General features: G+C 37.0%; 1 protein-coding gene across 2 annotated transcripts; it reads right to left on the bottom strand.

Moving 5' to 3' along the window:
- Positions 1–3,597: 3,597 nt before the first annotated feature.
- Positions 3,598–8,018, bottom strand: CXHXorf66 (chromosome X CXorf66 homolog). 2 transcript variants are annotated; one of them, XM_090325969.1, is made up of 3 exons: positions 7,902–8,018; positions 6,478–6,634; positions 3,598–4,650 (listed from the first exon to the last, which is right to left on the bottom strand). In XM_090325969.1, the coding sequence occupies exons 1-3, from the start codon at positions 7,990–7,992 to the stop codon at positions 3,744–3,746; spliced, it is 1,155 nt and encodes a 384-aa protein (XP_090182095.1). In that variant the 5' UTR covers positions 7,993–8,018; the 3' UTR covers positions 3,598–3,743. The 2 variants fall into 2 exon arrangements, with proteins under 2 accessions (XP_090182095.1, XP_090182096.1); XM_090325970.1 differs by lacking the exon at positions 7,902–8,018 and adding an exon at positions 7,515–7,569.
- Positions 8,019–10,620: the final 2,602 nt, after the last annotated feature.

The raw sequence follows: 10,620 nt of genomic DNA on the forward strand, positions 1-10,620 counted from the left end.
GCCTCAGAGAATAGATAGCTGGCTCAACACCATCTCTGGTTATTTGAGAGACAATCTTTGGAGGGGAGCTTCCAGCTATAGCTAAAGATTCACTTTCACTTACAGGTTAGGATATTTATAGTGGGTTCATGAGAATTCTGGAATTGTCAGGTGGAGGCTGTTAAGAAAGCAACTAATAGTGAGAGCTAGATGACAGGCAAAATGGGTCACAGCTAGAGAAAGGGAGGGAAGGAGGGAATGGTGATTGTTCAAGGTCCTGGTCTGGCACCTGCTAAGTAAATAACAGCCAGGCAAGGAAAGATGGTAAGGTAGAGGTGTTTGTCTCAATCAAAGCATTTGTCTGGGACCTTCCAGATAAAGATACCTAGTTATTTGAACATAACAGTTATATGAGACAAATGATATTTTATGATAATACAGGGTGACAATGCAGGAATGTTGTCTGCTTTTCTCAGCTATGTCCTTGAAAAAAGCAAGTATAACATTTAATCAAAAAAACAAAAAACAAAAAAACAAACATTACCTAGCTCTCCTACCTCTGCTGACTCAGAGTAGGAATGTACCATGAAGTAAAAATGAGTAAATGAATGGAGGTCCCAGACATCCAACTGAGACCTTTTGAGATTACACCACATGGAAAATTTTTTTACAATACTGAAATGTGGCAAAAAGAATGAGAAGCATTGTTCAGAATATTGAAGAAGAGTACAACACTTAGACTAGTATAATGGTGCTTCTTGGGTGTATTTGTGGTGTGTGTGTGTGTGTGTGTGTGTGTGTGTGTGTGTGTGTGTGTGTGTGTGTGTGTGTTTTGCAGGCCAGACCCTCACATTAACTGGCATTCTCTGGAGGAAGTAATATTAGAACTGACTAATGAGAAGTTCCCTAGTTTGGCTAAAAACCTGCATATAGACTATCATACTCTTCTTGGGCTTCATAATAAAACGTCTTTAAATGAATAGTCTATAGACAACAAATTCTGAAGTATTGGAAGATTAAGATCAAGTCACCGACAGATTCAGGGTCTGATAAGGAGTAGCTCTATGGTTAAACATGAAGTCTTTTTGTCATGTCTCACATAGCTGACGAGGTGAGCTCTTCAGTCCCTTATAAGGGCACTAATCCCATTCACAAGGGCTACCCTTTTCCCCAAACACTCCTCTTACTGTCTTCATCTAAGGGATTAATTTTTGATATCTTTATTTGAGCAGCACAGGGAATGCGAACATTCCCTCAAAAAACAAAACGAAACAAAAAACAAAAACCATAAGCACTAAAAGAGTTAGCTGTAGAACATATTCTCAGGTGTCTCAAACACGAAATACAAATTTATACATGCAAATTTATAATGTAACATACATACTTCACTGTTGAAATTTATAAGACGAAAGTTATAAATAACTTCAATGCTTTTTTTTGCTAGTATTGTAGTTTAAGCTCAGTGCTTCATGAAAGTAGTATGTTGCCAGCTAGTTACTTGGAGATTAGTCTCTCAGATTTTTTTCTGCCTAGTTGGCTTTGCACTGAGATTCCCAGATCTCAACCTCTTGACTTGCCAGGATTATAGGTGTTAGCCATTGATTCTCAAATAAGTATTAGATTTTGTGTTTGCTTATTTGTTTGTTTACTTGATTTAATTTAAACTCAGAATTGGAGGTGTGGCTCAGTTGCTAGAACACTAACCAGTGAGCAAAAGCATCTGGTATGGTGTTTAAGTCCCTGTGTTGGATCCGCAACAAAATTTAAAAAAAAAAAAAAAACTTTTCCTTTTGCCAGTTTTACGGCTTTAATTCTAGGTACTGTCCTTGAGCTTTTTTTGCTCAAGGTGAGTGCTGTACCACTTGAGCTACAGCACCACTTCAAGCTTTTTTCAGCAGTTTGGAGTTTCCTGCTAGGGGTAGCTTCTAATGGTAATCCTCAGATCTCAGCCTCCTGAATAGTTAGAATTAAAGGCAGGAACCTGGGTGGAAAGAGAGAGAGACAGAGAAGGGGGGTAGGGATTTTTTACTCAGAAGCAAAGCTGTGAGACAACAAAGATAATGCTGTATTTCCCATTTCTGCTAAAGCACACATTTCTTTGACTGGCTAAAAAATCCCAAATAAAATGCCAAAAAATAAGGAAGTTCACATGTTGGTGATGAAAAAGCAAACTAATAGAGACTTTTAGAAAATATGATGGCAATCCAATTCTGGGTACAGCATCCTCTGTTTTGCTTTTGGTAGGGGAAATGGAAACTTTTTGTTAAATTTCTGTTATTGTATCAAAGATAATTATAACTAATATGGTAAGGAGATATATTTGACTGAATGTAATTGTGGAATATGTTAGTTATGACTATAATAATAACTCGACTGAAGAATGGCATATAAGAAATAACTTCATATAGTGCATTAGAAACAACAACCACAAGGATAAAACTGTTTCCCTATCCTGGAGTCCACTACTCTATTGTTTTTGCTTTGTTTTGTGTTTCCCTTTTGGTTTATCCCCTGTTGTTGCTGTATCTGACTTTGGTACCTAGTGTATTGTAGATTTATTTATTTGTTTATTTGAATCAGGGAAGGGAAGGGGAAAAACAAGATGATGATAGAAAGGGAAAAGGGTGAACCAATGTAACAGTGATTCACAGGATAGTATGTTGGAAATGAACTTTAAATTTGGGAGGGAGTGGAGGGTGGAAAGTGGAAGAAAAACGTGGGAAAGGGGAACAATATTCAAGAGTTAATGCACTCACTACCTTACCAATGTAACTGTAACCCATCTATATCACCCTGACAATAAAATGAAATTTAAGAAATTGAAAACAAAAAAAAGTTAGCTGTAAACTGTGAAAATTCTATATTAAAATATCAAACCAAGGGTGTAGCTCTATGGTAGAACATCTAGCCAAATACAAGGACCTTGGTTGCTTTGATCCCTAGTATCACAAAAATTAAAATGACTCAAGGGCTTAAATCTATAACTCAGTGATAGAATGCTGGTGTAGCAGTCATAAGGCCCTGAGTATAATCCCTTGCACTGCGCATATGTATATATATACACATATACATATACATGTATATATAAAGATATATCAAATAAATAAAATATAAAATTATATATGTATTATATATACACACTGGAGAAGTAGCTCAATAGTAGAACATGTGTGAGGCCCTGTGTTTAATACTCAGCACTGTAAAATAATAGATAAACATAAACCTCATTAGATTGGGGCTTCAATTGAGAGATAAGCCGAGGGAAGGAATCCAGATTACTCATTTAGCAATTTTCCTCTAGATTTGTATATGTGCTCACATTTATATTTCTCATTCAAGTGTCCATGTCTAGAAAAGAAGAAACGTGCCAGATATAGGTGGCTCACACCTGCAGAGGCTGAGATCTGATTGAGGTTTGGAACCAGCCCAGTGAAAAGTCCATGAGACTCTTATCCCCAGTAACTTCTCATAAAAAGCTAAAAGCAGTACTGTGGTTCAAGTGGCAGAGTGCTAACCTTGAGTACAAAGAGGCTCAGAGAATAGTGCCTAGACCATGAGTTGAAGCCCCAGGACCAGCAAATAAAATAAAATAAAGTACAATGATAAATACACCAGTAATATGCTATGTCACATTTATTATGTTTAGAATAAATTGCCTCCAAGATGGATAAATGTAATCTTCATATTGGATCACAGATGAATTTTCTCTGTATCTATAAGCTTAAATGATGATGAGATACAATCTTTGGTAGAATTTTGATCCTTCATGGTTGGATTTTATTTTTATTGAGCCCTGAGGTATTTTTGTTGCGATTGGGGACAACATCATCGCGTCTTATGTTGCACATAATTATTATTTCCGCGTCACTATCGTCTGAGTCATATGTCATTGAATCATCATTACTCATACTATCTTGGTATGATTCATTGTTGGAGTCTACTTCAGGGTAGTATATAGAATAATACTGCCTCTTGCTTGAAACATAAAAGTTTAGGGTGTTTTTCTTCATTGTTTCAGGAATATTAGTTAACATTAATTCGGAAGAAGGGTTGCAAACAAGACATCTTTCCTTAAAACACTGACATCGCTTGGATAATAAAGGTCTGGATAGCATGGCTGCATTTCGTATACCCGATTTTTTTAGATGAAAGCGTTTGCGTAATTTAGCTGATTTTCTTGGTCTGGATGGTTTGCATGACAAGATTTGATTTTGTAATTGAGGTAGGCCAGGTGACTTGATTGACCTGATTCTGGTTGATGAATGTGTTCTCACCACAAGAGGTAGTTCACATGGCTTGTATGGAAAGACTGGGCAGTCTTCCTTATGGAAACAGGTTATGTTTTCTAGACTCTGTGTCCTATGTGACTTTTCCAGGTGATGTGACCTGGTGGATTTTCTCGATGACTTAGATGACTTTTTGTCACTTGGTGGTCTATTTAATATTTCAGTACAGCATGGTATGCGTATGTTTTCAGGATATGGGGACGCGATTAACTTTTCACTACTGGTTGGTGGGGACAATATTTCTGCACTTGGAGGTGGAGATAACATTTCTCCAGCATTCATCATTAGGTATCTTTCTAGACTGTATGAATTTGTTATCTTGAAATCATTAGCTAATATTTTGGATTGATAAGATGACATAGCTGAAATACCGTGTCTCTTTTCCCTAAAAAGCAGAAAATTTGGAGTATAACAATAAAAAAATACAATTCTATTGCTATCAACTGAAACAATATGGTACTATGTAAGATTAAATTTTTGGTCTTTTCTTAGTCTATAAGAATTGGACTGTGGTAAGATTTTTATATATAACTTAGATCATAAATATGAATTCAAGTTAAATATTTTTTAAAAGCATTTCAGATAAATAAATATAGATACAATATAAAATATATTAGACAAAGAAAGAGAACCTCTTAGTTCAGAAATCAAACCTTTTTTATTAAAAATGTGAGAAACAATGTAAGAAACCTGGTGCGGTGGCTCACGGCTATAATCATAGCAGCTCAGGAATCGAGACCGTAATCTGAGGATCGATGTCCAAAGCCAGCCCAGGCACTAAAGTCCGTGAGACTCAACTCTAATTAACCACTAGAAAAAATGAGAAGTGGGGCTGTGACTCAAGGGGTAGGGTGGTAGCCTTGAGCTGAAGAGCTCAGGGATAGTGCCCAGGCCCAGAGATCAAGCCCCATGACCACCACCACCACCAACACACACACACACACACACACACACACACACACACACACACACACACATATATATATATATATGTATAATATTAGACTAAGGTCATTATTTTCCCATCAGTTTTACAACATCAAGTAATCTATTCATTTGTATATATTTATAGTCACAATGCTCCTCTGAAAGTATTGGAGCCACTGGGACCACATTTTAGTCCATAGTCTTTAGACTGAGAAATGTTTAGGAAACCAATGTATAAGAACCTGCCTAACCCTCTAATATGAAAGACAGAAATGAAAGTTATGAGAGTAATGGTATCATTAAATATTAAAGTGATTGATTATCCAGAATGCTTTATGACTTTTGAAAAAATAAAAGCCTAACCACATGTCTCTTTCCTTTTCTTTCTTTCTGAATTTTTTTTATTATACATTGTTTAGGGAAAGAGAGTACAAGAACTTGAAAAAAAAGAATCTTAATTAAGCAGCTTTGGTAAAAGTTGAGAAAGTGACAAATTTATGAATTGATGTAATTTAAATAAATGTATCTATTCACAAGGCGTTGGTGATTTCTTTCAAAATCTAAAGTTAATCCTCTTTTTGCCAGTCCTAAGCCTTGAACTCAGGGCCTGAGCACTGTCCTTTCTCAAGGCTAGCACTCTGCCCCTTGAGCCACAGTACCACTTCCGGCTTTTTTTTCTATGTATGTGTTACCAAGAAATTGAACCCAGATCTTTGTGTATGCTAGGCAAGCACTGTACCACTAGGCCAAACTCCTGGACCCTAACGTTAATCTTTTTTTTTATTATAGTGTTTTAAATTTTTATTTGCTTACATTTTAAATATTTTATTGTATTTAATAAAAGGGTTACATGATATTTGCCAGATAGAAGGTGCATTAATTCACATACATTGATACCCTTCCACATGTCTTGGTCCCCATTACCCTCCCCCCCACCCCACCAATGTTAATCTTAAGTAATCTAAATGAAGAAAGCTCCACTATGCAGATTTACCTTCTTAAATTAAAAATGTAAAACTTTAAATGAAATTAAATGTATCAAAATTATTTGCATTTATCACAACAGCAATACTCACAAGATACTATGTTGGAAATTGACTTTTCAACTAGGGGGCAGGGGAGTCATGGGGAAGGAATGTGAGAGGAAACTGAGAAGGTAAAAATAATATTTGACAAGAAATGTACTCATTTACCTTACTTAGATAATTGTAACACCTCTGTACATCACCTTTAAAATAATAATAATAATAATAATAATAATAATAATGCAAGGTGTAAAACTTACATGTCTGAGCTGACAGCATCATCGCCCATACAATTGTAGTGAAGAAAACAAAAACATGTAAAAACAAAGGCTATTATCATAATGCCAATGATAAAAATTAGTAAGCGTTTCCTGAAATCATCCATTTTTGATGGCATTGCCATCGAGCTTCCAGTTCCTGCAAAGACATTGTGAAATCCATTTGTTAGGTAACCATGTTTCCTTCTACTTTGATAGTAGTTCACCGCTCTCTCAAAATAAAATCTTTTCATCAATGAAGACTACAACCCAAAGTCACATTTTTTTTGATGGTCATAGGATTTGAACTCTGGGTCTGGGCACTCTCCCTGAGCTCTTCAGCTCAAGGCTAACACACTACTCTTTGAGCCACAGCACTGATTTTCTGGTGGTTAACTGGAAGTAAGAGTCTCATGGACTTTAGTGCCCAGGTCGGGTTTGAACCACAGTCCTGAGATCTCAGCCTCCTGAGTAGTTAGGATTACAGACATGAGCCACTGGCACCGGGCCAAAGTCACATTTTTTAAGTGCATATGCCTGTCCTGGGGGTTTGAGCTCTGTCCCTGAACATTTTTCCTCAAGGCTGGCCTTCTATCACTTGAGCCACAGCTCTACTTTCAGCTTTTTGGTACTTACTTGGTAGATAAGAGCCTCACAGAATTTCCTGCCCTGGCTGCCTTCAAAATGAGATCTTTAGATTTCAGCCCTCTGCATAGCTAGGATTACAGGTGTAAGCCATTGGTGCCAAGCATCATCTATTATTTTTTAAAGAATATTAAAGGTTTCACTGTAATTTCCTTGAGCACACCCCCAGCTTTAGCGTGAAAGTCAAATCTCTTAGGTATCTCTGGCCAGTCTGTACAATTATCTGCATTTCCCCCACCTCATCGCTTGTTTCCTACAGCCGTAGGGTTCTTTAAAATGTATATAATGGATATTTGTGATTATACTTGTTACTGTGTATGACAGAAAAGAGAATGAGACAAGAACAAATCCTTATCAAACATACTATTTGGTCAGGCATGATGGCATCTACCTACTAATTTCAGCTACAGGAGACTGAGGCAGATCTCTTGAGACCATGAACTTGAGATCAGCCTGGAAAACAGATAAACCCTGTCTCAGAAAAATAAAATTAAAAAAAAAACTTTAAACCTCTTACTACTCATTAAATCCTATGCCAGATTCATAGGATTTGGTTGAGGGACTGAATGGGAAAGTGGAGAGAAGGAAGATACTAAGTCTGTACTCTTTAGGCAAATATTTTCTTTAGGTTTTTCACACAGATATAAAAGTGTCAGCTATTGTACTAGAAATTTTTGAAGTTTTACTAATAGTAACAACCATAAACATAGGTTTTCAAATTAAGTCCTTAGATTACTAACATAATAGAATATAATTTATAAAATTTAAGGTTGATCACGTACCTGTATTAGACAGTAGTACATTGCTTTGGTTGATATCAGAGCAGTTAATTGTCCAAATATACAAAACTAGAAACAAAATGTAAATATTCATCTCTAATGCTTTTCTAATGTGTCTTCTGCCAAGGTAGCTACTGAATTTTATATGGTTAGGGGTTTATGACATCACTATCACTCTGCATCATACTCTGACACATAATGTCACCGTGGAGAAGCCTGTGTTTTTGTGTGTCTGGTGAATTTGAAACATTTGTTTTACCTTCTTATCAAGTACTCTGTCCAATTCACTACAAAAATACAGCAGTATTGTTAACAGAAATGTTTAGAGAAACATTTAGGGGAAAATAGGGATAGTTCTAGAAACTTAATATTTATATTTCCCTTTTAAACAGCATAGAAGTGTTTTATAGTCTTGTAGGAATGAATGTGTTTTCTAAACCCTTGTCTATTGAAATCAAATCCCAGTATGATAATATTAGGATAATCTCAAAATGATTAGAGCATAAAGATAGAATCCTCATGAGTGAGATTAGTACCTTTAATGTATAGGCCAGAAAGATAGCTCTTCCTTTTGACAACATGTGGAGAAGTCAGCAGGCTGCAACCAGAAAATTATGGTCTTGTGATTGACTTAGACTTCTGATCTTGTTCTTCCAGCTTCCAGATCTGTAAGAGATAAATATCTATTGTTTACAAGTCACTCAGCCTTGTTACAGCAGCCTGAAAGAAGACAGAAATGCGACTAGAATGTCCCATACCTATAATTATAGCTAGTTGGGAGGCTGAGATTAAGAGGATCATAGTTCAATGCCAGGAGGCCAGCCTGAGCAAATAAATTTTCAATAAAACATCAATAACAAAAATCAGGGGCCAGGAGTTTGGCCTAGTGGTAGAGTGCTTGCCTGGCATGCTCAAAGACTTGGGTTTGATTCCTCGGTACCACATACATAGAAAAAAGCTAGAAGTGGTGCTGTGGCTCAAGCGGTAGAGCTCTAGCCTTGAGAAAGTCCAAGAACAGTGCTCACGTCCTGAGCTCCAGCCCAGGACTGGCCAAAAAAAAAAAATCAATGAAAGATGAACGTGGTGATACCTGCTTCCTTTCCCAGCTTCAATGGAAGCATAAGTTGAAGTATTGTGTTTCAGATTGGCTTAGGGTATAAATGTGAGACTCTATTTGGAAAACAATGAAAGCAGAAAGGATTGGGAGTACCACTGAAGTGGTAGAGTGCCTATGTGGCAAGTGCAAAGCCGTGAGTTCAAACCCCAGTACTGAAAAATTAAAGGAAGAAGCAAAAGAAAACAACCCAAGAAGTGTGGTACAGCTATATCAAATGCCTAAAAATGTGAAAGAGCTTTAGAAATAGGTAATTGACAGAGGCTAGAAGAGTTTTGAAGAACCTGAAATTGTTACAATCAAGTTAGGTGATTGTGATAAGGACTTAGGAAAGAGATGAACTGAAAACATCTGTCTTAGCAAACATAAATTATCCTATATAGAATGTTTGTAGAAGAGGTGTATGTGTGTGTAAGTTACTGGTAGAGCACATATAACCTGCAAGGCCCTGAAAAACAACAAAGCACTGGAAAACAAACAAACAAAACCAAATAGACTTACAAGATATAGGAAGAGAAATTTATTCTGATGATGAGAATGAGTGTGAAGCACAGATTTAGGCAATGCAAATGAAAGAATATCAGCCTTGGGCTGAGGATGTAATTCAAGGACAGAGCAATTGTCTAGTATTTGCAGGGGGCTTGGTTCCATTCAAAGTTAAAAAAAAAATCCAACCACAGTGGTAAAGGAGTAGGATGAGGGTGTTGGGAGGAGGAATTTGAAGAACTTTATCTTATAGATATTTTCTATAAGAAACTGAAAGATTATGGGCTGGGAGTTTGGCCTAGTGGTAGAGTGCTTGCCTAGCATGCATGAAGACCCGGGTTTGATTCCTCGGTACCACATACATAGAAAAAAGCCAGAAATGGTGCTGAGGCTCAAGTGGTAGAGCTCTAACCTTGAGAAGTCCAAGGACAGTGCTCAGGCCCTGAGCTCAGGCCCTGGACTGGCAAAAAAAAAAAAGAAATTGAAAGATTAAAGAAACGGTCAGAGTAGATGTTAATCAGGGATACTATATACCAGAGCATTCAACTTGCTTAAAAGTTTTCTCTGATAACTATATTCTATCAATATATGACTAATAAAATACATGCCCTTCAAGGACCCTGACCTATCTCAGATCTCTTAAATCTAGATCCCTAAAACTGAGGAATCCTGAGGCCCTTTGCGAAGTGCATGCTCTATTCTCCCTTTGCCAGCCTAATTTTCATTTTTGTAGGCACCTTTTTATTTGCCAGAACTGGGGCTTGAACTCAGGGCCTGATCACTATCCTTGGACACTTTTTGCTCAAGGCTAGCGCTCTGCCACAACATTACTTCTGGCTTTTTCTGAGTATGTGGTACCAAGGAAGTGCATCCAGGGCTTTTGAGACGGACGCCCTTTTTGAAAGTTTATTATTTTTGGTTATGAAATATTGTAAAAATGCTGTTACTGATAACTAGCCTTTGTTGTAAGGTCCCTTTAGGAAGATGCTTTGGCTCAACAGAAGACCAACTGCCATAACAGCCACTACCTCTCAGGGAGGGGCAGTACACTTCAGCTTAGAAGAAGACCTGTGATTGGTTCAAATGCAAACTTTCATTTGCATATTAGACCATACCATAGTT

The sequence above is a fragment of the Megascapheus bottae genome, chromosome X (genome assembly GCF_031878675.1).
Source record: "Megascapheus bottae isolate mThoBot1 chromosome X, mThoBot2.hap1, whole genome shotgun sequence".
NCBI classification, from domain to species: domain Eukaryota; kingdom Metazoa; phylum Chordata; class Mammalia; order Rodentia; family Geomyidae; genus Megascapheus; species Megascapheus bottae.